The 26,138-nt window shown below is 43.2% G+C and overlaps 1 protein-coding gene across 4 annotated transcripts; it reads left to right on the top strand.

The window, feature by feature from the left end:
- Positions 1-3,525: 3,525 nt before the first annotated feature.
- Positions 3,526-25,349, top strand: Nudt13 (nudix hydrolase 13). Of its 4 annotated transcripts, XM_076931196.1 has the most exons (10): positions 3,526-3,672; positions 9,536-9,628; positions 12,504-12,643; positions 14,154-14,288; positions 15,624-15,730; positions 18,027-18,152; positions 18,844-18,955; positions 19,594-19,748; positions 23,169-23,231; positions 24,586-25,349. In XM_076931196.1, the coding sequence occupies exons 2-10, from the start codon at positions 9,546-9,548 to the stop codon at positions 24,784-24,786; spliced, it is 1,122 nt and encodes a 373-aa protein (XP_076787311.1). In that variant the 5' UTR covers positions 3,526-3,672; positions 9,536-9,545; the 3' UTR covers positions 24,787-25,349. The 4 variants fall into 4 exon arrangements, with proteins under 4 accessions (XP_076787311.1, XP_076787312.1, XP_076787313.1 ...); XM_076931197.1 differs by lacking the exon at positions 23,169-23,231 and having other exon boundaries at positions 24,568-25,349; XM_076931198.1 differs by lacking the exons at positions 23,169-23,231; positions 24,586-25,349 and adding an exon at positions 20,494-20,992.
- The last annotated feature ends 789 nt before the right edge of the window (positions 25,350-26,138 follow it).

The following is a 26,138-nucleotide window of genomic DNA, read 5'->3' on the forward strand; positions in this document are numbered from 1 at the left end:
CTACAAGTGCCACCTCTGGTGCATACACTGTACCAGCTAAGTGATGGGACTGGAGTAGCATAGGGTTGACATGATGGTGTATCCCTGGAATGGAGGGTATTGTCACAGCCATATCACTAAAATGGGGCCAGGTCTGATCACCAAGGAAGACCACCTTCCCTGCTGCCAACTCTCCTGCCTGGCACAGTATGAAAGACTCCAGGGGACTTTATTTCTGAAGAGGTTCACTAACCAAGGGAGGGCAGATGGCGCCTGTGACAAACTCTGAGAGGCTCTTATTGTAATATGGCATGCTCAAGGCCACAAATGGCAGAGATTGGATTGAGATCTTGTTTCTCCTAATCTCCTAAGCAGTCTCCTGACCTCAGGAAGGGCCCCAGAAACCAAATGGGAATTAGAGGTTTAATGGGAGGGCCAGGAGCCCTTGGCAGGCCTTTTCCTGGCATCTTTTTAAAGGGGGGGATTGTGGTTATAGAGACTCTTCAAGGAACCTTTCTGGATGGAAATACTTCCAAATGGGAGCATTAAGGGAGATTATACAAGGGGCCCCCAGAAAGGAGCTAATCTTATTTCCTTAGATGTAAAACCCATGCGTGGCAGTGGAAGGTCAGATTTGATGCCATGGGTGATTAACACCCATGTGGGGGACATATACCTGTCTGCAGGTGCCCTTGGCAGGGATTAAAATTTCCGCTGGTGCTTCCCTGAGTTCTAAATCAAGCTGATTCATCCTGGCTCTTATCACAAGCTCAGGGCAGGGAGCCTTATGTTAAATTGTTCTCTCTGGGCTCCCGTTCCCTCTGTAGCCACACATTCACAGTAATGAGTGCTGGAAGAACTCATGATAGGACAGCACAGTAAACCCCCAGCAGCGGGATGTTTGCTTAGGCTGTGATGGTGCTGGCCTGGCTACTGTTTGCCTGGTGGTGGGATCTGATAAGTGAGCTGAGCACAAAATACTACATAATTGGCCCTGGGACACCTGCTGTGTGTCTGGACAGGTTAAGCCTACTGGCCTTTCAGTCCTGACTTGGTGGGAAATGGCCCCAGCATCTCCCTCTCTATGGTTTCCTTTGAGGTTGCACAGTCCAGGATTTTTTTTTTCCTTTGAGAATAAAAACTGGATCCTAGGAATTCTGCGTGTTTCGATGAATTACTTCTAGGTTTCTCTTTGTTTGGAGAATAATATCCAGTTGCAGGGGAGGAGGGAGGCTGTGGTTCTGCCCTCTAATACCTCTTGGCCCTTTTCCCTGAGGACAAAAGGCACAGCAGAGAGAGCAGCTCGTTCAGGCTGTGGCTTTAGAGATAGTGTAGTCCAGTGGAGAGAGCAGAACACCTAAGCTACATTAGCTGCACAGACTTGGGAGGCTTCTTCAACTGCCTCAGTTTCCTTGTTTGTCAGAATAAGGGTCAAGATCTTTCCTCTGTGTGCCTTAGGGGTATGAGTGCATTGAGAGCATAAAGTAGTGAAGTAACATAAATGAAAAGCTTTATTGGTGCCAATTGTGTGTGCATTTGTGTGTGTGTGTGTGTGTGTGTGTGTGTGTGCTGAGAGATCTTGTCTTAAAAACCCATGTGGACAGTGCCTGAAGGATGATGCCCAAGGCTGTCCAATGGCCTACACACACAGACACACACACAGACACACACAGACACACACACACACACACTTAAAAAACACAATGGCTAGCCAGTTAACTAGGTCTGCTCTCTTTTTTCTAATAATTTTTCTAATAATAATATGTTAACTATATGCAGGATTTAGTGACCTTGTCCCTTGCAGTGGTTCTTTTTAAATGTTCTCTTATTCTGCTTAAACCCTTTGGTGACATTCTACTCGTCTTGGAGTAAAGTCAGACCATTATAATGGCTTTATAAGCACATAGTATTTGTGGGGCTCCATGTGATCTAATGCCTGTCTATTATTTGACCTCATCTCTAATGATCTGTCCTAGCTTTCTTTATTTTACCTTTTATTTTTATGTGTTATGGGTGTTTTGTCTGCATGTGTACTGTGTAAGACATCCGAGCGTGCCCACAGAGGCCAGAAGAGGACCTCAGATCCCTTGGAACTAGAGTTCCAGAAAGTTGTAAGCTGCCATATTGGTCCTCTGGAAGAATAATCAAGGCTCTAACCCATTGTGCCATTTCTCCAGCACCAGTTCTAGACTTTCTTTAAACCTACCAGGCACATTTCCACTCCGAGGCCTTTGCATGAGCTCATTTTGTTCTGTCTACAAGTCTCCCCCCATAAATCCTAAGTTGGCTATTCCTGTAGCTCCATCAAACTCCTTATTCAAATCTTGCCTTAACAATGAGGCTATCCATCCTACATAATTAGCCAACTCATTCCTCCTCTTAACATGCTTTAATTTCTGCCCAAGCACTTACAAACATTTACTTATTTTGTTTCCTCCCATAGAATTTGGTTTACATATGGATACGTATTTTATGTATTCTGTACTTTTAATAGATGCAAAAATATTTTGTGCTCATTAATTATATTTTGAGGAGCTAGGAAAATGGCTCAGTGGTTAAGAGCACTGGCTTCTCTTCCAGAGAATCTGAGTGTGATTACCAATACTCACATTTGGAAGCTAATAATTATCTTTAACCCCGGTTCCAGGGGATTTGACACCCTCTTCTGGCTTGCAAGAACCATGTGTATATCGTACACAGACACATTTGCAGGCAAAATGCCCACACACGAAAATTAAAGGCTAATGATAAACATATTTTGAATGAGTGGCTTATAGCAGTGACTTCTCATAGAAGCAAGCACCTTCAATAGTAAGGAGAGGGCAGCACCAAGTAGCTTTACTGGAGACTTGTTAACTTTAGTTAGATGTTGATTGATCTGACTGATTAATCAAGGTAGGAATTTTTCCTAAAGCTTCTATAGACCTAAACACAGTCCTCTCATTTATTTAAGACAAGGTCTCAGTATGCACCCCTTGATAACCTGTAGCCCATTATGTACACTAGGCTGACCTCAAATTCAGAGGGCTCTGCCTCTGTCTCCTGGGATTAAAGGCAGACCTGGAACTCTTAGCCTTAAAAAAAAAGGGGGGGGTTGCATGTTCAGATGTATATGTGGGTTCATGTACACGGTTCATGTGTGTCCATGGGGTGCACATTCAAGTGTGTGGATGTAGAGGGTGAAGTTGACACGGAATGTCTTCCGCTATGGCTTTCTCCTCTGTTTATTGAGACAGGGTCTCCCGCTGAACCTGGAGCTCACCAATTCAGCTAAGCAACATCTAAATAGTACCTCTAGACCAGAAGATCTGGAAACTGTGAAAGCTACTTGGTTGTGGTGGTTTTTACTATAAGCTTTGACAGCCCAGCCGAGGTTAACTTTGTAATCCAAGGTCACAACGCCCTGCCTGAAAATTGAACTACAATTCCCAGAGTACATGGCAACCTCTCGGAGAATGCTGGGAAGTGTGGTAGATTTTTTTTTTCCCTCACCCGCCCCCGCTGTGCGCCCTCGCACTGTAGCGATTAAATTACATTTCCCATAGTGCATCTTTAGGAGGATTCTGGGAGGAGTGGCAAAAGCATCAATCCCACTGGGAAGGGAAAAGAGAAACCATTTGAACTCGAACATTTGGAGTTTCCAGGGGTTTACAGACCGTTGGGGCATTGAAGGCACCTCGAAAAGAACTCAGAGTGAGTACAGGAAGCGAAACCTGTTCTAGGTACAACCAGTATGTAGTAAGGAACCATAATCAAAACTTGGCAGACCTCTCAGTTACAAAGTTTGACAGTTTTAACTTAAACCTTTCTTACCTCGAGAAACCGGACCATTTTGTACTCAACATTGAGCACCTCTGAATAGTTTCTGAAATGTTTTTTGAAGAGCTGTTTAAAAATGGAATTTTCCAATATCTCACCTTTTCTCTTAATTTTTTAAATGGTTGTGGGATCTTTTAGGAATAAACCATAAAGCTTTTCATATAGACCAGAGCACAGAGACCTTGAAGTCTGCATCACGGTGGCTCATCAGCTTCCAGCGTTCCCAGCTCATTGAAGTCCACAGTGGAGTGGATGCCCCCTGGGCACCTGTGAAAATTCAGGATAAACCCACGGTCACGCTTTATGCCTTATAAGTCATTCCTCTTGGAAAGATGAACAGAATGAGAAATGTGTGTGTGTGGATGGCACAGAAGCCGTTAGTTCATAAGGATCTTGCCTTGGCATTTATTAGTTTTGAGTAAAAACAACGTTACCTTTCATCTCATTTATAATTCTTTGTACACACACACACACACACACACACACACACACACCAGGGGTGTGGAGTGGGGGGATGCTATTTGACAAATTGCGAAGTCTTCAGGCCATGATAATCTACAATTGATTAAACCTACAGTTGACTAAAACTAATTTGGGAGCAGATATTAGGCAAAAAACCAGGTAGCCATACAGCCGTATAAGAGTAGTGAGTAGTTACAGCCCAGTTCCTGGACCCATTAACCTCATCAGAGGAATTCCAGTAGCCTAGAAATAACTTCCTTTAGCTGTTAGTCCCAGAAACTACTGGTTTTGTTATACATTATTGTATGTATATATGCATGTGCTTAAAAATCTAAAGATAGCCTATAATCCCTCCTGCTGAAGCAAAACAGTTGCTATGAGTCTGAGGCCAGCCTGGGTTACAGAGTAAGACCTGGTCTCAAAAATAAATAAATAAATGGAATTTAAAATCAGTACAAATAAATAAGTAAATTTTAGCCAGGGCTGGGAAGGTGGCTCAGAAGGTGAGGTGTTTGCTGAGTTTGATTCCCCAGGACCCATGTAAAGTGGGGTGCAAAAGTACACATCTGTAACTCTCTGGAAGCTCACAGGCTAGCCAGCCTGGTGTACACAGTGATGAACAGACATATCCTGTCTCAAAATAAGGTGGAGGGTGAGGAACAACACCTGAGGGTGTCCTCTGACCTGTACACATATCCTGTGGTATGTGTGTGCCTACAGCCTCTCTCTCTCTCTCTCTCTCTCTCTCTCTCTCTCTCTCTCTCTCTCTCTTTCTCTCTGTCTCTCTCTCACACACACACACATGCAGTCACATGCATATGCATCATACACAGGCACAGGCAGTCACATACTTAGGCACCAGACACACATGCATCACACACATACACACACACAAATGTAAGAGTACAAATGAACAGTTGAATTGCATGTGCCCCTCTCAACCCTCCTCCTCCTCTCTTCTTCTAAACTAGCCACTGTCTATAGTCTGTGTACTTCTAGTCACTTGAAAAATATAAATGTCTAACTATAGTCCCAGCATTCAATAGGCAGTAAGAGGCAGATCAGTGAGTTAAAGGCCAGCTTGGGTTATGTGAGACCCTCTCAAAACTAGAAAACAAACAAACAAAAAACCCAACGGTAACAAATCCATGTAACTTCAGACGAGTGAAGTAATCTCAGCACTCTAGAGTCAGAGGCAGGAGGATGCCATAGTTCAAGGCCAGCCTAGCCCACCTAAGCAAAGATCCAATCTCAAAATATCAAAACAAAACAAAAATTAATTTATGTGCCCTGGAATGTTTACCTGTTCTTTTGATTATAAATGAGTTAGGTAATGGTGACCAATCAAATATTACTTGTCTTTTCCACCTGTTTAGCTGAATATATAATTGGCAAATAAAGCCAGGTATGGTGCTGAGTATATGTGTTATCTTAGCATGTAGGGGGTTGATATAGGAGGATTGCCTCTAGTTCAAGGCCAGCCTAGGCTATATTGTGAGTTCTAGGCCAGACTCATCTAAAAAAAAACCCAACAATAATAACAGTAAATTGATAAAAATATATATTTATAGTATATTGTATAATATTTTGGTATTTGTATATCTTATTAAATAAATCAAGCTAATAGTATATCTATCACCTGACATATTTATAGTTGTTTGTTTCGGTAAGTGCATCTAAGATATCTTAGTATTAAAGTGTCTTTCAAGTGTATATGGTGACCATCAGTGCTACAGATCTGCAGAACTTACATATCCTGTCCAAGTGAAACTGTGTGCCCTTTGACCAGCATCTCCCCATTGCCTTATGGGTGTTTCTCTTTTAATAATAGGTTATGAATATTCTTTCCTGCTACTATACAGATCATTCTTAATTTAGAAGCTATTTATTATTCTATTTAATCATAATTTGGGGGAGTTAATGAAGATAAAACTCTGGGCCCCATGTATATTAGGCGAGTAGTCTACAGTTGAGCCACATCCTAGAGCTACATCCCAATCCCCATTAAACGTTTTATTTTATTATTATTATTATGTGTGTGTGTGTGTGATGTGTGTGCGTGCAGATGCAAGCATGCTATAGCACATGGAGGCCGCTGGACAGCTTTGGGGAGTCAGTTCTCTCCTTCCACCATGGGTTCCAGGAACCAAAGTCAGGCTTATGTGTATCCATGTATGTCTATGTATGTACCACATGTGTGCCTGATGCCTGTGGAGGCCAGAAGTGAGCGTTGAATCCTGTGGGACTGGGCTTACTGGAGTTGTGAGTTGCCATGGGGGTGCTGGGAACAGAATAGGTTCTCTGGAAGAGCGGCCAGTGCCTTTAAATGCCGAATCATCTCCAGCCCCTATAATTTTTTATTAACATTCTTAAATTTATCCTCCCTAAGATAAATTCTTAGAAGTAGAATTTTTTTTAAAGAATTATTTATTTATTTTATGTATGTGAGTACACCATACATACATTTTATGTATGGTGAGACACACCAGAAGAGGGCATCAGATCTCATTACAGATGGTTGCGAGCCACCCTGTGGTTGCTGGGAATCGAACTCAGAACCTCTGGAAGAGCAGTCAGTGCTCTTAATCACTGAGCCATCTCTCCAGCCCAGAAGTAGAATTTTTATTAAAAGAATGTTTAACACATTAATAGTTATTCCTAAACTAACTTTAAAATATTGGAACAATGTACATTTCTGAGTTATTATATTCTGAATTAGTAAAGTTGACCTTATACACATACCTTTATATTATTAAAGTTATACCTTTAACACCATCTCAGAGTGCTTCATAACCCACATAGCACATCTGCCTTCTGTGAATATGATTCATACTGTATATTTTTGTTTGTTAAGCAACCTTGTATAACATCAGTCCCTAATATTTTGTTTACTTTCATTTGCTAAATATATCTTACCCTTGCCTATGTCATAGATTGCAAGCAAGACTATTCAAGGATTAGTCATCAGTGACTCATAATTGTGCAACCAAAAAGCAGGCCTGAATGGTAAATGTTTCTCCATAGGCCCGTGTCAAAGCTTGCTTCCCTTGGGCACAGTTGAAAGGTAGTTGGTTGTTTGATTGTACTAGTGGTCTAACTTTCTCAGTGGAATTTCTTGACATTTTTACTACTAATATGAAAGTTACCTTGCACAGGAAGACAACAGATACATAATTTAAAAGGAAACTTTGGGCTGGGGATGTAGGGGATATAGCTCAGTGGTAGAGAACTTGCCTGGGATACAGATGGGTAGTACTCAGATGCATGAGGCCCTGGGTTCAATCCCTAGAAATGTAAAAACAGAGTCAAATAAACACAATTTTGAAATGGATTTTTGAGAGAATGAATATACTAAAAGAAATTAAAAACTAATGTGGATTCCTGTGGATCTTCATAGCTTCCTACTGAAATATTTTCCTAATGGCCATGATATTAATTTTTTTTTAATCTACATCAGTGGTTCTCAACCTTCCTAATACTGTGACCCTTTAATACAGCTCCTCATGTTGTAATGACCCCAACAATAAAATTATTTCATTGCTGCTTCATAACTGTAATTTTGTGTTATGAATCATAATGTAAATATCTGATATGCAACCACCCAAAGGGGTCACAATCCAAAGGTTGAGAACCACTGATCTACAGGATTTTTTTTCTCATACTTTATTCTCTAAGAGATGTTGGATCTTAAAATTTTTATTACACTTTAAATGTATTTACTTTGTATGTGTGTGCATGCCACGGTGCATTTGTGGAGGTCAGAAGACAGCTTGTGGGAATTGGCTCTTCACTTCCACTGTGTGGGTCCTGGGGACTGAACTTGGGTTGTCAGGCTTGGTGGCCTGGAACTTTCCCTGCAGAGCCATCCCATCAGCCTGGAATGCTCTTTTTCATGGATGAGAAACTTGGATTCAGGAGTCTGAACACATCTTAGAATTGTCATTAATTCTACTAGGATAATGCCGTTGGCCATAATAAATTTCAGTGGTCAGGAGACCGGGGTAGAGCTCAGTGGTAGACTGCATGGCTTGCATCTGCACTCAACCCCCAGAACCAAAATAAAAATAATAAATAAACATTTTTAGGTTCTTTTAGGTTTTTGAAGACAGGGTTTCTCTCTGTAGCCTTGGCTGTCCCTATAGATCAGACTAACCTTGAACTCATAGAGATTAGCCTGCCTCTGCCTCTGCCTCTGCCTCTGCCTCTGCCTCTGCCTCTGCCTCTGCCTCTGCCTCTGCCTCTGCCTCTGCCCTCTGGCCTCTGGCCTCTGGCCTCTGGCCTCTGGCCTCTGGCCTCTGCCCTCTGCCCTCTGCCCTCTGCCCTCTGCCCTCTGCCCTCTGCCCTCTGCCCTCTGCCCTCTGCCCTCTGCCCTCTGCCCTCTGCCCTCTGCCCTCTGCCCTCTGCCCTCTGCCCTCTGCCTGGATTAAAGGTACACTCCTCTGTCACCACACCTATCACCATCTGGCTATTTTTTAGCTTCTTAACATGGTAGGAGCCAAATGACCCCACTCCCACTGCTACCCAATATGTTCAAAGTTCATTTCTTACAGTCTGATGTAGGAGAGTTTTGATTGGTGGGGAGCTTTTCTCCATGTGTCAAGGATCCAAGCTATTCCATCTAATGGCTCTGCCTTTTCCACTGGAGTCTTCCAGACAATAGAGAAGCCATATTCACTGCTAATTGCTTCATCCTAGAAGGGACACACACCATTTCCACTTATACCATGTTGTTAAGACCCAGGCATGGCCCTACTTAGGGACAAGGGAGGAGAGAGAGAGATGGTTGGTTTTGCACCCGGCCTCCCAGCACCTGCTTCACAGCACAAAGGAGGAAACAACAACCTATGTTAATTAGCTGATTCTCATAACTCACTAGTTTAGCTGAACAGGTTTCAATTTTGTACATTAGACAATAAGCACCAGAGCTGGGTGTGGTGGCGCACACCCTGGGAGGCAGAAGCAGGTGGATCTCTGTGAGTTCAAGGTCAGCCTGGTCTACACAGAGAAACCCTGTCACTGGGAATTTGAGATCAGTTTAGTGATAAGATGCATTGAAGGCCAGGGGTGGTTTTGCACATGTTGTTGTTTTATTTTGCTTTTTCCTGATATTGCAAATCGATTCTGTCTAGGCTTAAACTCTAACTCTCTTGTTGATTTATTACTTTAAATGCATACTATGATCAAAACAAACAACAACAAAAAAAAAAAAAACAACCAACAAAACAAAACCAAACAAAAAAAGCCAATGAAACAAAAACCCTTCATTTTTTTCTAGGAACCCAACAATGTCTCTGTATTGTGGAACATTTTTCAGGAGGAAGTCTTTTGGGTGCTGTAGGCTGCTATCAACCTATGTCACTAAGGCACGGTGAGTTCTGACCAGTCTAGTTATTTTTGGCCTATTAAATACAAAAATGTAAACTCTTTAAAACTCCTTATTAAGAATTAAATGTATGAGACAAAAATTACACAAAATTACATCCACTGTAAATTATTTACAATTGGAAGCCATTTGGTACTAAATTTAAAAATATGTAAAATGTTTCATACGCTTGACTATAAGCTCTACTCAAATAAGACATTGTCCTTTTGCCTGAGAGAGGTGATGCACACCTGTGGTCCCAGCATGTAGATGACTGAGGCAGGAGGATCTGGAATTCAAGATCATTCTTACCTACATAGAGAATGTGAGGTCACCCCAGGTTATATGAAACATATTCTCTCTCTCTCTCTCTCTCTCTCTCTCTCTCTCTCTCTCTCTCTCTCTCTCTAAAGAAGACTATTCTTTGTTGTTATTATTTCTCTTTTGAGACAGGGTCTAGCTGCATTTTTTCATGTGTGTGCACATATTATGGCAACCCTTGTGGAGAAGGGTGATTATATACAGATGTGCAGATGCAGATGCAGATGCAGGCAGAGGTTGACCAGATGTCTTTCTCAGTCACTTCTCCGCCTTACTATTTTCCTTAAGTTTTATGTGCATGGGTATTTGGCCTGCGTGTGTTTATGTGCTCTGTCTGTGCAGCATCCACAAAAGAGGGAGCTAGATCCTCTGGAACTCACATAAATGGTTGTGAGCTGCCACATAGGTGCTGTGAACTGAACCTGGCTCCTCTGGATGAGCAGCCAGTGCTCTTAACTACAGAGCCATTTCTTTAGTCCCCCACTTTATTTTTTGAGATGGGATCCTAGAGCTAGATGAACCTAGAGCTCCATGACTGGCTAGCCAGCAAGTCCCAGGTATCCTCTTGTCTCTCCCTCCCCAGCACTGGGATTATAGAGCTCTGCCCAGCCTTTTCTGTGTGTCAGAGATACAAACTCGGGTCTTCATGTTGATAAAGAAAGCACTTTACTGGCTGAGTCATCTCCAAATCTCCTACTTGTCTTTTGAGGCAGGGTCTTACTGTGTAGCTCAGGATGGCTGAATACCTGTTCCTCTGCACCAGCCTCTCAAGTGCAGAGACTGCCTGTGTGTATCACCACATCCAGCTAAGACTTGGACTTTTCTGTGTGGCATCTTGTGGCATGAAACAGTACTTCATGAATAACAGCATTAAAATGTTAGATGACACAGGAAGGGAGATGTTAAAGCAGACTGGTTTAGTGAGATTTTTTTTTAACAAACACAGTTTAAAACGATATTGAATAATATAGTTTTGTTTCCTGAAATAGCAAGGATAACTCCAAGATCGTCCCTTTCTCAACAGAGATAGACTTCAGTGAAAGGCAGAACAGGGGGGAAAATGGCTGGAGCAAAGTCTCAGTAGTTAAGAATACCTGCTACTCCTGTAGAAGACGACTCTGATTCAATCTGTAAAGCTGGTGGACGGACTCCCACCACCCTAAATGAAGCTACTAGAGAAGCCTAGAACTTGATTCATTATTATCTCTTTTTGAGAAACCAGTAAGTTTTCTTTCTTCCTTCCTCTTCTTCTTCCTCCTCTTCTTCCTCCTCCTCTTCCTCCTACACCTTAGTGTCTCTCTACATAGCCCTTGATGTCCCAGAACTCACAGATATCTACTGCCTCTGCCTCCTGAGTACTGGGATTATAGGCGTGTACTACCATGCCCAGCCCAGAAAGTTTCTTAGTCCACATTTTTATTTTGGCTACTGAGAATATTATCACTATGAATTAGATCAGTCAAGAATGGACTTTCCCATTCTCTCTATGGTACATTTAAGAAGCTAAAGGAGTTCATTTCTGAACAAGGGTGCACTGATGTCAGTTGTGTGCCCCATCTTCCCTAGACTGAATGAGAATTCCTAAAAGTCCAGCATTTGCGCTCTGCAGCAGTGCAGCCCGCTCCCATCTGTGGCCCTTCTGTGCTGAGGAGATTTTATCATCGTGCTCATTTTCCTTTCAGTCCACTGGCTGCAAATTTTTGCCTCACTGTGTAACACTGGCAAAGTTCCTTAAGGTTTAATTCAGTATTTATGGCCCTTGAAGTTCAAGTCAATAGATATGTATTGAGCTAAGCCATCCATTACGCTAATTACAGAGATAAAAAGCAAAGAATGGGGGACCCTGTGCTTGCACAGGTCACAGTCAGCTTGGGGAGACAGACAATGAACAAATAGTACAATGACACACAGAGGGACGAACGAGAGCGCAGGATGGAGAGCACAGTGCACTTGCCTGTAGCCACCTCAGCTTGGGAGCAAACTGGGATGAAAATAAATGCATGGAGCTTGGCATGATGGCACAGCCTCATAGTCATGGCTACACTAGAAGCTGAGGCAGGAGGATTATCTTCAAGGCCTTGCTGAACTACAGAGTGAGTTCAAGACCAGCCAGGGCAACTTAGTGATAAAAGGTGAAAAAGAATTGAGCACATAGCTCAGTGTTAGAGAGCTTGCCTAGCATGTCCATGTCCCTGGGTTCAGGCCCCAGTTCTGTAATACATATATACATGCATACATACATACATACATACATACAAACAAACATACATAAGACTGCAGGAGAGTTAAGAAGAATGTTCCCAGATGAATGATAGATAAACAACCAAGTGTGATTTATTTATGTTTGCTTGGTTATTTAACTTGGGACCTATCTGGATATGTCGTCATGGCATGCATGAAGAGGTCAGAGGTTAACATGAGGGGACTGGGTCTGTCCTTCACCACATGGGCTCTGGAGACTGAACTCAGGTCTTCAGGCTAGACAACAAGCCCCTTTTACCTGCTGAGTCATCACACTAGCTTAAGTATGGTCTTCCAATGGCTTATTTCCCAAATACAGATACTTATTTGAATTGAAAGAAGATGATGAGGCCTGCAGGAAGGCTCTGCAGACGGGAGTGTTTTACCTCTTTCATGACCTGGATCCTTTGCTCCAGGCATCAGGACATCGATACCTGGTGCCCCAGCTTAGCCGAGCAGGTAAGGTCAAAGTGTACCAGTGGAGTAGGTGAGTCTTCGGCTACCAGGTGGGATTCAGGTAGTTCCAAAAGAAATCCTTGCATTTTAGAGTTCAGATTTTTCAAACAGCTCCTGAGTCTCAAGCTTACATAACCATTTCTGCTAATTAATAACTCATTATATGAACTTGAATTGTCAGCTATTCTTGGTGGTGATATGAACCAGGAGTGCCTAAAACAGAGGTCCATGAAGCTACTGTTCCAGTGGGAGAGGCCCTCTGCCCTTTTTGTCAATAAAATTGTAACACAGCCACACTGGTTCCTGGACATCCTGTGTCCAGCTGCATTTATGCTGCAATAGCAGTTGGGTAGTCACAGCAGACTACATTATAAACTCTAGAAGACTTGGTGTCTCTTTTCATAGAAGGTTTACCCAGCCTTGCCTTAGGCTGGGGATTTCTAGCTGCAGGAAACTGCACGGTTACATAGTTTAAGATTTGCATCCTAACTTGATTCTGCTAAGGTCAAAACTGAATACAAATTAGTTTTGAGACCCCTTTCAGTACCTTCTAGAGATATAAGCCTCTGGATTTGGGGGTTTTATCTTTGAGATTAGAGTGTGAATTGAGAATACTTTATAGCCTGATTGCTATGAGAGTGTGTGTGTGTGTGTGTGTGTGTGTGTGTGTGTGTGTGTGTGTGTGTGAATGTGCTTGAGTCAGTGGAGAACACTTGTCTAGCACACATGAGGGTCTTGGTTGCTTTTCTGTTGCTGTGATAAAACACATGACCAAGGCAACTTACAGAAGAAGGCATGTATTTGGGCTTACAATGTCAGAGGGATGAAAGCATTATCACAGAGAACATAGCAGCAAGCAGACAGGCATGGCACTAAAGCAGCAGCTGAGAAATTACATCTTGAGAGCAGGAGGCAGAGAAGACCCTGGAAACAGCATGGGGTTTTGAAACCTCAAAGCCCTACTGTGCTCCCCAATCCCCACACAGTAATAGCACCTCCCCCAGCAAGGCCACACTTCCTTCCCAAACAGTTCTACTAACTGCGGACCAATTATCAAACATAGGAGTCTACAAGGGTCATTCTTATTCAGTCCTCCACTTGGGGTTCCTAGATTCAATCTCAGTAACAAGAAAAAAGTCCTGCAATCATCTATTTGAGGATAAATACCAATTAAAAAAATAATCTGTGGTATACCAAACTTGGTCAGATGTTCATCCTTGTCATTATTCCCTAAATAGTGTAAAACAGTTGAATACATAGTTGCATTGTTATTTGATACTTTAAGCAACCAAGAGCTATTTTAAAGTATTGGCAAATACTGCCTTGTTTCATATAATGGGTTTGAGAACAGGCAATTTTTGGAATATAAGCAGTATTCCATAAACAATCCCAGCGGATGCTGAGGGAAGCAACCTTGTACTCTAAGCAGAAGTCCTTTCTGTGGGTCTCACATGGTGATGCAACTAAGATCCAAGTCTTACTTTTCCTCTCCCTCTTCTTTCTTGTTGTTTAGAGTTGGAAGGGCTGCTGGGTAAGTTCGGACAGGATTCGAAAAGAATAGAAGACTCGGTGCTGGTTGGATGCTCCAACCAGCAGGAAGCATGGTTTGCTTTGGATCTAGGTTTGAAGAGTGCCTCCTCCATCAGTGGTATGTGCCCCCTTTCCTGATAGGTACTCCTCTGCTGCTCTCAGACTTCAGAGTCTTGTGTAATATCATCTCAAGGAAAATTTTACACATAGAAGCACATTATCAGTTTTCCTCTTTAAATAAGGATATAAAAACAGTATTATCCGGTGGTATCATCACTATGAAATGTTCGATGGCCCTGAACTTGCTTTATAGCCCACACTGGCCTCCAATTCAGCCCTTCTGGCTCAGTCTCCCGTATGGTGGGATAACAGACATGTACTACCTTACCTGGCTGAAAATCAAAGGCTTCATAATGATTTCTTTCCAAGTGGTGGGGACACACTTGCTTATTATTCTGCATACATTTATATATTTTCTATCTTAACTATTTAATAAATATTTTTAAATTCATGTCTTCAAAACTGAATATGGCAGTATGTAATCCCAGTACTTGGAAGAGGCTAAGGCCAAAGAATTTTGAATTCTAGTCCAGTTTAGCCTACATAGTGAGTCTCCCTAAAAAAAAAAAAAAAAAAAAAAAAAAAAAAAAAAAAAAAGCCAAAGCAAAACAAAACAAAAAACCCAGAACAACAGCAACGACAACAAACAGAGCAAAAGCTTGGCCGGGTAGCACATTCCTGCAGTCTTAGGACTTAAGAAGTAAAACAGCAGAATCAGAAGTTCAAGGGCATCCTTAGCTACCTAGAGCATGAAGCCAGGCTGGCTATACAATACTCTATCTCAAAAACAAACAAAATCATGATATTGTTTTCATAAGAATGTTACCATGGAGTAATTCTGGGTCCTCACCACTGCAATGCAGAGTTGGTTGACCTGGTTCATGGATCCTACCATGTATTCCTTCTCCCTTCAGTGTCTGGGGTGTGAATGTGATGGTGGATGAGTTAGACACCCCATTTTATCTTTCCCAAGCACAGGTATCGATGCTCCAGCAGCTTGACCACTGTAAAGAGGATCTGGAGAATTACTGTGCCACACCATTTCCCAAAGTGACCCAAAAGTCACCCAATACTTAATACTTGTTTAAAGTGATTTTACTTTACTCTTCCAACATTCAGATGTGGGGACCCGGAGCCCCTATTCAGAGTGTGTGTAACAATGTAACACACACTCCTGTGCATACATATTCTCTCTCTCTCTCTCTCTCTCTCTCTCTCTCTCTCTCTCTCTCTCTCTCCACAACCTTTCTCCCCACCCCCAGCTCCCTCAGGTAGAATCTTGGGAACCTGTGTAATTTCTAGATGAGTCTTTTGGGCAAGTTTGGGGAGCAGTGCTCTGACGGATGCATTGCTTTAATTACATTTTCTTACATTCTCTTTTCTAATTTTTTAGCCTCCTTGCCAAAATCCGAAATAGAGGCAGAGCTCGGAGGTTCTTTCATCAAGCTGAGGCAGGCTCTTTTCCAGCTGAACTCGGTGGACTCCTCCTTGCTGTTCACGGTAGTTCCGGTTCCTCAGTTCTGTGGGAAGTATAACAACGTTGTGTGCATGGGCGAGGACACGCGTGTGCCTGTGCATGCTATCTTGGTTTCTCATGGATCACAGAGGGCAGCAGTGTACAGTGAAGGATTGTTCACTGTTGCTTGCTTTGCTTTTAGCAGAGCTGCAGTGAAGGTTTGCCTCGTAAGAACATGGCAACAGAGTGTGTCAGTCTCCTAAGTGTTTTTTAAAAAAAAGGTTTTATTTTTAATTGTGTGTGGCTGGATGCCTGAGTGCAGATATGTACATATGAGTGTGGTATCTGCAGAGGCCAAAGGGGTCACTGGCTCATTATGAATGACTGTGAACAGCCAATTAGAAGTCATATGTGCTGGGAACCAAACCCTGGTCCTCTTCCAGTGCAGCGTGCAGTCTTAACCACTCAGCCATCTCTCCAGGCAGCCAGGCAGCCCCGTAGATATTTTAACTCCACAGCATGATACACTTTATGTCTGCAGCATGATACACATTACGTTATAGTTTACTCTGCTTTAATAACTTAATCTCACAGCTTTAGGTCTCAACTGTTATTTTTATTGTTGATTTTTAATTATTTTCTGAAACAGGGTTTTATCTCTCTCTCTCTCTTTCTCTCTCTCTCTCTCTCTCTCTCTCTCTTTTTTTTTTTTTTTTTTTGGTTTTTCAAGACAGGGTTTCTCTGTATAGCCCTGGCTGTCCTGGAACTCACTCTGTAGACCAGGCTGGCCTCGAACTCAGAAATCCGCCTGCCTCTGCCTCCCAAGTGCTGGGATTAAAGGCGTGCGCCACTACCGCCCAGCCTTATCTCCTTTTTATTCCAGGCAGGACCCCCAGCCCATGAAATGGTCTCAGACACAATTAGAGTGGGTCTTCTCAGCTCAGTTAAACTAATCTAGATCACCTTTCCCGGATATGCTCAAGAATATTTTTCCATGGGGATTCTAAATCCTACCAAGTTAACAAGACTTATCATCATACCAGCCTTTAATGTTTTTCTTTGGTTTGTTTTCATTTTAAAGGCGGGCCTTCAACTTACTGTATAGTTGAGGGTAACCTTGAGTTCCCCGTTGCCCCAGTACTGGGATTACAGGCATCTACACACAGGTGCCACCACCCCTGGATGCTGGGGTGCTTGGTTGCCTGTTCTAAATTAAACAGAAACCCCTATGACTTTTTTTTCCCCCTAAGACGTTTTTAACTGAAAAAAAAAAAAAAATCACAACTTGAGTTGGGGAAAGGCTCAGTGGGTGAAAGCACACTGCACAAACCTGACTGGAGTTCCATCCTGGTACCCATATAAAAGCCAGATGCTGTGCTGTGCCTCTGGAATCCCAGTAGTCCTGAGGCAAGACCTCAGGCAGAGGCAGGGAATGGCTGAAAGTTCAGGGGCTACTAACATGGAGACACTGCACAGCAAAGCCATCGAGACTGTCATCACAGTAGAAGGCAGGAACTGGTTCCCAAAGCTATCCTATCTCACACACACACACACACACACTTAAAAAAACTCATAACTTCATTGAGGAATAAATATAAAAGAAATGCTTAACTATAATGGAAATTGAAATATTTCCTTTCTAAGTTGGGTCATGTTTCATGGGCATGTATTATGTTGCTGCATATTTTGTTTTATATTATATTTATATTTTTTGTGTGTATATGTATATTGTATATATTAATACTTATGTGTATTTTGTTGTATTTTATGTTTTAAACAGTTCATAATGCATTTCAAAATGCCATTTAGGCTAGTAATATAGCTCAATAGATTACTTCCTACTATATGTGTAGATTCCTGGTACTGCAAAAAAAATTTTAAAAAAACACAAAATATGCTTCCTCTTAGATTTTTGATGCTAGGAAAATATATTTAGATCATTTCCTTATTTCACAGTTTAAAGCCACTTGAAGTAGGTGAGCTAGGACCAGTGAGATGGCCCAGCAGGTAAAGGTGCTTGCCATGCAAGCCTGGTGAGCTGGGATGGCTTCTATAAAGGCAGAAGAGAAAAACGAACTCTACAGAGTTCCCTGTAACCCATCCACATACAGAGTTCCCTGTAACCCATCCATGTACAGAGTTCCCTGTAACCCATCCATGTACAGAGTTCCCTGTAACCCATCCACGCACCTTGGCAGATGCACCACCACCCCCAACCCCATTAAAAACACAATTAAATAACTTTTTTTTTTTTTTGAAGTAAGTGAAATAGAAAAAGATTCCCCCACAAATTGTACTAGGTACCTTTCTCTAAAGCCACACCCACCTTTGTGTCTGCAGGCTCAGGCTCTTCTCCGCTGGCATGACGGTCATCAGTTCTGTAGCAAGAGTGGGCAGCCCACCCAGAAGAACATGGCGGGCAGCAAGCGAGTGTGTCCCTCCAATCAAATCATCTATTATCCACAGGTGGGGCCATGGGGGTGAACATACCTGCAATCCCAGTACATGGAAGGGACTATATGAGGTACTCTCACAAAAAGAAAAAAAGGCTCAGCAGTTAAGAGCACTGTCTGCTCTTCTGGTGGGGTTGATCCCTAGCAACCGCATGGCAGCTCCCAATCCTCTGTAACTCGAGTTCCAGAAGATCCAGTGCTCTCTTCTGGCCTCCTCAGGTACTAGGCATGCATGTCATGCACATACACACATGCAGGCAAAGCATTCATACATTTAAAGTAAAAAAATAAACAGCCAGGAGCTGCGGTCAGCACTTGAGAGGCAGAAACAGGTGGGTCCCCATGAGTTCGAGGCCACCCTGGTCTCTATAGTGAGTTCCAGGACAACCAGGGCTATGTAGAGAAACCTTGTCTATAAATAAATAAATAAATAAATAAATAAATAAAATTAATCTCAATTTTTTTTCTCTCTCTTCACTTTTTGAAAGAGGGGCCCTATGTCACCCACCCTGGCTCTCCTAGAATTTGCTATGTAAAACAAAAAGAGAAGAAACAGAAAATTGGGGACAGTAGTCCGAAAAGACTGTTGCTACTCTGTCACAGGGAAGGAAGCCTGTGTGCTCAAAAGGCTCCCACAATTGTCCATTCCTGTTGCCCTCCAGGCCCAAAGTGCCAGCCTCTCAACTTCCACTCTTCTGTCCTAGATGGCGCCCGTGGTGATCACCCTGGTGTCAGATGGGGCCCGCTGCCTACTCGCCCGCCAGAGCTTCTTTCCCAAGGGCTTATATTCTGCCCTGGCCGGTTTCTGTGACATAGGTAAGGCGTTTAGGGGAGGAGCTACTGGTGACCCTGGAAGATAAAACATCTCTCCTACTGCCATCATGCTTAGCATCCATTCCAGAAAAGTATCCTGGAATTATATATAGTTTTCCTACATAACAGGAGGCAGCATTTCCAACATGCATAGCTGGAAGAATTATACAGTGAGTGCCTCTACACCCACTGCCTCAGTTCTGTAATATTTAATGCACTTTTCTCCTATCTGCATCTTTCTCTCTGCCCTGCCATCAGCCCATCTTATTTTTCTGATGAACAAACTGCAGACATTAGCATACTTCCCCCTGAGTCTTTCAGTACACACAGGGATGAGAACTCCATGCTTATTTACATTTTCCCTCACACTGTTTTCTCCTTTAGTTTTCAGGGGAAAGTCTACAGATGGCAAAAAGCAGCACAGTCACAGCCAAGGGCAGCAGTAACCTCTCTCGTAGCTACATTCCCCTGCAGTATAACTAACCGGCTAGACTTGAGCACTTGCTATACTCAGGGTCTGATTCCTAGTGCTGAGAACTGAGACTTGGGATGCTTCTGGGAGCATGAGCTATCAGGATGCAGATAGATAACACGATTTTCCTGCTCCAGGGGCTGTCTGGAATTAATGTGAGCGTTTGCAGGTGAAACTGTGGAAGAGGCTGTCCAGCGGGAAGTTGCCGAAGAGGTGGGCCTGGAAGTGGAAAACATACAGTACTCTGCGTCCCAGCACTGGCCTTTTCCCAATAGCTCACTCATGATCGCTTGTCATGCAACCGTGAAACCAGGACACACAGAGGTAAAGTCTTAACTTTCCTTTGTACTGCTATATCTCCTTTGTCCTGCAACATGTGCTTTCTGAGCACTTGTCTTGAGGAGTAATGTCTGGGTTATGTGGTGATATAGAAGACAGTCACTATCCTGAAGGAATTAGCATTTGAGAATGAAAACAGATAACTATCATTATGTATCAGGTATGAGACAGCTTCCCTTCCAGCTGCTTTGTTGAAATATAATGAACACTGAGTTTGTCAATGCACTGGGGGTGAAGCTCGGATGGTAGAGTGCTAGCATAACAAGCAGAGCCAGGGGTTCAGTCTTCAACACCATAGAAACCCAGCCTGGCAGTATCCACTTACAGCCCCATCACCGGAAGTGGAGGCAGGGGATCAGAAGTTTGGGACCAGCCTAGATTACATAAGACCTTGTTTTGTTTTGTTTTGTTTTGTTTTTAAAGACTTGTCTACAGATGTCTATAGACATCTAATGCATCTAGCCTGCTGGGTTTGGAAATCAGGAACCATTGATAAGTCATTACTAGCTGGAACCTTCAATCAGTCATTAGTATCAGTGTTATAAGATTACCCGTTACTTTCTGTGCCCGCCCCTTACCTCTGTGCTTAAGAACATTTAACATAAGCAGTACTTTAATGTATTTGATACAATGTTGCTAACTGTAGATGGTGTACAGGCCTCCTGAACTTACTATGTAAAGTGAAACTTTGTATCCTTTGTTCGATACTTGCCCATTTCTCTCCTTCCAGGCCTTGGGAACAAGTACTCCACCCTTCGCCGCCTCTTCGTGCTTGACTATTTTATAGTCCCCCTGCTCCAGAGACCATGCACAATTTGCATCAGGGTTATTCTACTTAGCATGTCTTCCAGGTCCATCACTTTATTATAAATGTACAATTCCCTTCATTTAAAAAAAATTTAGTAATGCCAGCCAAAGTAACAAGTACCTGTTACTTCAGTTCTTGGGGAGCAGAAGGAAAATCCAGGAGTCCCAGGCCAGCTTTGATTGACATAGCAAGTTAGAGGTAACCTAAAACTACATTGGAACCTCTCCAAAAACAACACACCACCCTCAGTACTATGACAATATGTATGTCACACTTTCTTCATTAACAGGCATTTAGACAGTTTTTATACCATGGGTGGTTTTTTTTTATGATGATTTTTTAAAACTTTTTTTGGATATTATATTTACATTTCAGATGTTATCCCCTTACCCCACTCCCCCTCCCCACCCAGGAACCCCCATCCCATCCCCCCTTCTTCTGCTTCTATGAGGATGTATCCCCACCCACCCTACCACTCCCACCTTCCCACCCTCGAATTCCCCCACACTTGGTGTGGTGTTCAGCCTTCATGGGACCAAGGATCTCTCCCACCTATGCCAGACAAGGCCATCCTCCCCTACATATACAACTGGAGCCATGGGTCCCTCCCTATGTTCTCCCAGGCTGGTGGTTTGGACCCTGGGAGCTCTGGTTGGTTGGTATTGTTGCTCTCCCCATTGGGCCGCAAATTCTTTCAGCTTCTTCAGTCTTCTAACTCCTCCATTGGGAACCCCATGATCAGTTCAGTGGTTAGCTGTGAGCGTCCGCCTCTGAATATGTCAGACTCCGGCAGACCTCTAAGGAGACAGCTATATCAGGCCCTTGTCAGCATGCACTTCCTGACATCCACATCAGCTTCTACCTTTGGTGACTGCACATGGGATGGATACCCAGGTGGAATGATCTCCAGACGGCCTCTCCTTCAGTTTCTGTTCCACACTTTGTCTCCATATTTGCGCCCTTGAGTATTTTGTTACTCTTTTTTTTTTTTTTTTTTTTTTTTTTTGAGACAGGGTTTCTCTGTGTAGCCCTGGCTATCCTGGAACTTGCCCAGTAGACTTGGCTGGCCTGTAACTCAGAGATCCACTTGCCTCTGCCTCCCAAGTGCTGGAATTAAAAGCATGTGCCACCATGCCTAGCCTTGTTTTTTGATGGTAGCCATCTGATTTAACTACTTTTCTATTGTTGTGAAGATATATAAAACAACTTATAAAAGAAAGCATTTAATTGGGGGCTTACTTAACAGTTTGAGAGGAAGCATAGCAGCAGGCAGACAGATAGGCACGGTGCTGGAAAAGTAGCTGGGGGGGTTACATCTGATTCACAAACAGGAGGGAGGGAGGGAGGGAGGGAGGGAGGGAGGGAGAGAGAGAGAGAGAGAGAGAGAGAGAGAGAGAGAGAGAGAGAACCCTAACTGGGAATGGCCTAGGCTTTGAAACCTCAACTGCCACCCCCCCCAGTGACACATCCCCTAATCCTTTCTAAACAGTTCCACCTACTGGGAACCAAACATTGAAACATACGCACCTATAGAGGCCATTCTCAGTCACACTGCCACACCATCTTAGGAGGTGTGCAGGACCTCTCATAGCCTTGTGTTGCATTTCCCTGATTACTGACACTTGGTACTTTGTCACACATTTGTTGGCCATATGTATGTATATCTTCTTCTTCTTCTTCTTCTTCTTCTTCTTCTTCTTCTTCTTCTTCTTCTTCTTCTTCTTCTCCTCCTCCTCCTCCTCCTCTTCCTCCTCCTCCTCCTCCTCCCCTTCTCCTTCTCCTTCTCCTCTTCCTCCTACTCCTCCTCTTCCTCCTCCTCTTCTTCTTCCTTCTCCTCTTCCTCCTCTTCCTTCTCCTCTTCCTCCTCCTCCCCCTCCCCTTCCTTCCTTCCTTTTTTTTGAGACAGGGTTTCTCTGTGTGGTATGCACCTTGAATTTAAGCACTAGGGAGGCAGACGCAGGCAAATCTCTGATCTAGGTCACCTTTCCTGGATATGTTCAAGGATTTGTTTCCATGGGGATTCTAAATCTTACCAAGTTAACAAGACTTATCATATCAGCTGTCATGGTTTGAATAAGCTTAGGCAAGGGAATGGCACTATTTGGAGGTATGGCCTTGTTGGAGCAGGAGTGTCACTGTAGGTGTGGGCTTTAAGACCCTCATTCTAACTTCCTGGAAGTTAGTATTCTGCTAGCAGCCTTCAGATGAAAATGTAGAACTCTCAGCTCCTCCTGCATCATGCCTGCCATGGTCCTGCCTGGATGATAATGGACTGAACCTCTGAACCTGTAAGCCAGCCCCAATTAAATGTTGTCCTTATAAGAGTTGCTTTGGTCATGGTGTCTGTTCACAGGAGTAAAACCCTAAGACACCAGCCTTTAATGTTTTGCTTTGTTTTGTTTTCATTTTAAAGACAGGTCTTCAACTTACTGTATAGCTGAGGGCAGCCTTGAGTTCCCCGTTGCCCCAGTACTGGGATTTCAGGGAGTTTACAGAGGGAGCCTTGTCTGCAGAGGGAGTCCAGGACAGGCGGGGCCACACAGAGAAACCCTGTCTCAAAAACAAAACAAAAGGTTGTAAAATATTTCTTCTTTTAGGAACCATCTGTCAAGGTGTTGTGTCTTTTTCCAATACTAGGGACCGGAAGCAGAGCCTCAAAGGTGCATGGTACCGCTCCAATACATTCTGTCTGTGCTGTTGAACTGCAAGGGATCCTTACGTATTTTGGACATTAATTCTTTATATTTGTTCTACAAACCTTCTCTCACCTAAATTTTGTGCTTGCTTTGCTGTCTAAGTTTTTATTCTGGCTTCACCATGTCTACTTTAGCTCTTCCTGCCTTTGCTTTTAATGCAACATCTAAAAATGTCAGTGCCCAGTTCAGTATCACAGGCTTTGGAGTAGTTTCTTCTAAGAGGGCGTCACCTCCTACATGTACATTTAATTTTTAATCCATTTTGTGTTGGGTTTTAGTACAAAGGGTCCAGTTTCACTCTTCTGCCTGTGTATTCATATGCCAACTCCATGTATGCTGTGATGTATTTTTCACCTTCAGTTTTTAACAGTTCCTTACATAGAGACAGAATGCACATACTCACTTAACGGTTTGGGAATTGGTGCTCCTGTCCAAGGAATTGAAGATGTTGGGGACTAGTGATAAAAAATTATAGGAACCTCTGGTTGACAGGGACTTTGATGTCTTACCTAAATTCACCTTGCTTGTTTGTGGCATGTCTGACAGATGGAAGTCACTGAAGGCCCTGCCTACAGTCAGTTTGCCTGTTCTGTCCTCTGGTTTTTATGGGCTCCCTAATCTGCTTCCACTTCCTGGGACAGTCTGTGTTTACCTTGCTTTCAGTTATCATTAACCTTTATCCTTTAAAGAGAATAGCATTTGTATAAATGTTAATTCTTTAAAAAAAACTCTGTATTTGTGTGTGTACATATATGGACATCTGAGACAAGCTGTGGCAGTCTGTTCTCTCCTTTGCATCCTGGGAACCAAGCTCAGGTTGGCAGCAAGTGCCTTTACCCACTGAGCCAGCCCGCTGACCCTGCAGCTCGTTTTTAATTGAAAGGGTTATATACTTGATGCAGACACACTTACTCATGACTTGCCACTCGATAGTTTAGTATCTGTGCTTTAGGATTTTATGTGTATGTGCACTGGGGACTGAATCTGGCTTAACAAATGCTATCAGCTTTGGACAAGTAGGATTTTAAATATATATATATATATATATAATATAATATATATATATATATATATATATATATATATAATTGTACAAATAGGATTTTTAAAAATTTATCTTTTTTTAGAACTATTTCAAAATACATTTAATTCTCTGTTCAGTTTCTGAACATTATCTAGAACTGATTTTAACCTAGCCATTGGTCCCAGACCATCTAAGACTGCATAGTCCTCTGAACTTTCTCACTTTGGCCATAGTATTTTACATTTTATAGTTCCTAACTTTACCCCCACCCTAAAGCCCTTCCTTGTCTTTCAGATCCAGGTGAACTTGAAGGAACTAGAGGCAGCCGCCTGGTTCAGTCTTGATGAGGTGGCCACAGCCCTGAGGAGAAAGGGCTCCTTGGCTCAGCAGCAGAGTGAGGCGTCCCCACTGCTGCTGCCTCCTAAGTTAGCTATTGCTCACCACATGATTAAGACATGGGTGGAGAAGCAGAGCTGTTCCTCCCTGGCTGCTTAGCTCACACGAGCTGTCCGGATCCCTCCTGGGCATTGCTGCAGGGCACTCTCGAGATGAACTGCGAAGGGAGGTGACTAAGCTGACTCCAGGACAGCCTCCCAGGGCAGAGGCCCTCTGAGAAGTTCTACTGCCAAAAGAGGTGTCTTTTAACGCTCCACCAAAAATGCCTGGCATAAGCTGGATAGAGCAGCTTGTACCTGTACTTGTCCCCGCTACTGTGGAGGCGGAGGCGAGAGCATCACTTTTGCCTAGGACAACCGGGGCAACACATTAGACACTGTCACTTAAAAACAAAACAAAAACTGTAAGAAGAGTTGATTGATAAGATGCTAACTGTGAAAAGCAGAGGGAAGGGTGCTGATTCAGTTGGGTGTAGCCCGTTGTTTCCAAGTCTGTAGGAACAAGCATCCTCTGGCCTGGACTGGTTGATGTTGCATTTATAGGAACTGCCAAATGTGCCCAGGGTGATTTATCTTACTGCCAAAATTTTAATGATTCTCAGCTCATGTTTGAGCTGCTTCTGTCCTCACAGAAAAATAACATTCTATATGCTTTCAAATTCATGTGTAGGTGTATTTTTTTATTTTATTTTTATTATTATTTGTGTAAGTGTTTGCCTGCATATGTGTCTCTGCACAACATGCATGCTAGTTCCTGTGAAGGCCAGAAGGTATCGATCCCCTGGAACTGAAGTTAGACTGTGGTGAGCTGTCAAATGGGTGCTGGGAATCAAGCCTGGATCCTCTGGAGGAGCAGCCACTGAGCCATCTCTCCATATTCTCATATGTGGCAGTCAAATAAAGGGTGGCTTTTTAGTAGTCGTTGCTGCAGATCAAACCTAGGGCTTCATGCTTGGCAGAGACATGCTCTACCACAAAGGCGCATCCTCTGCCCAAAAGTTATGGTTTTGTTTTTAAGCTCTCAAGGGAAGAGGAGTGGGAGCAAAGGTCTTCCTTGGAGTATTCTGCAGACAAGAGGTGGTGGTGTTTTTAAAGTAGCTAAATCCCAGAAGGACATGAGATGACTTAAGACTATGTTGTCTTTCCTTCTCTTTCACTTGCTCTGTTTGTGACCGGGGGGGGGGGGGGGGGGGGGGTAGGGAACTAAACATGAATCAGTACTGGAATCTGCACTGGAGGGTGCTGCTTCAGTGAGGGATTAGTAAGGGTAAGTAAGTACCAAGTCTGAAGCTGACTTGGGATTCCTCCCCACAAATACGACCCTGCACTCCCTTCCCCTCCCATGGTGCTAGAGACTGAACTCGGACCTCATGCATCTAGGCAAGCCTGTCACTGACATGTATCCCAGACCCCTGTGTCGTCTGTATCTTGCCATTGTAAGAGAGAAGCTTC

Source organism: Arvicanthis niloticus, chromosome 3 (genome assembly GCF_011762505.2).
Source record: "Arvicanthis niloticus isolate mArvNil1 chromosome 3, mArvNil1.pat.X, whole genome shotgun sequence".
In the NCBI taxonomy this organism is placed as follows: Eukaryota; Metazoa; Chordata; class Mammalia; order Rodentia; family Muridae; genus Arvicanthis; species Arvicanthis niloticus.

Coding starts and splice junctions, on each gene's coding strand:
- Nudt13 (XM_076931196.1), top strand. CDS start 9,546: ATGTCTCTGTATTGTGGAACATTTTTCAGGAGGAAGTCTTTTGGGTGC. Junction 14,289..15,623: donor GAGTGCCTCCTCCATCAGTG/GTATGTGCCCCC, acceptor CTAATTTTTTAG/CCTCCTTGCCAAAATCCGAA. Junction 18,956..19,593: donor GGCCGGTTTCTGTGACATAG/GTAAGGCGTTTA, acceptor GAGCGTTTGCAG/GTGAAACTGTGGAAGAGGCT.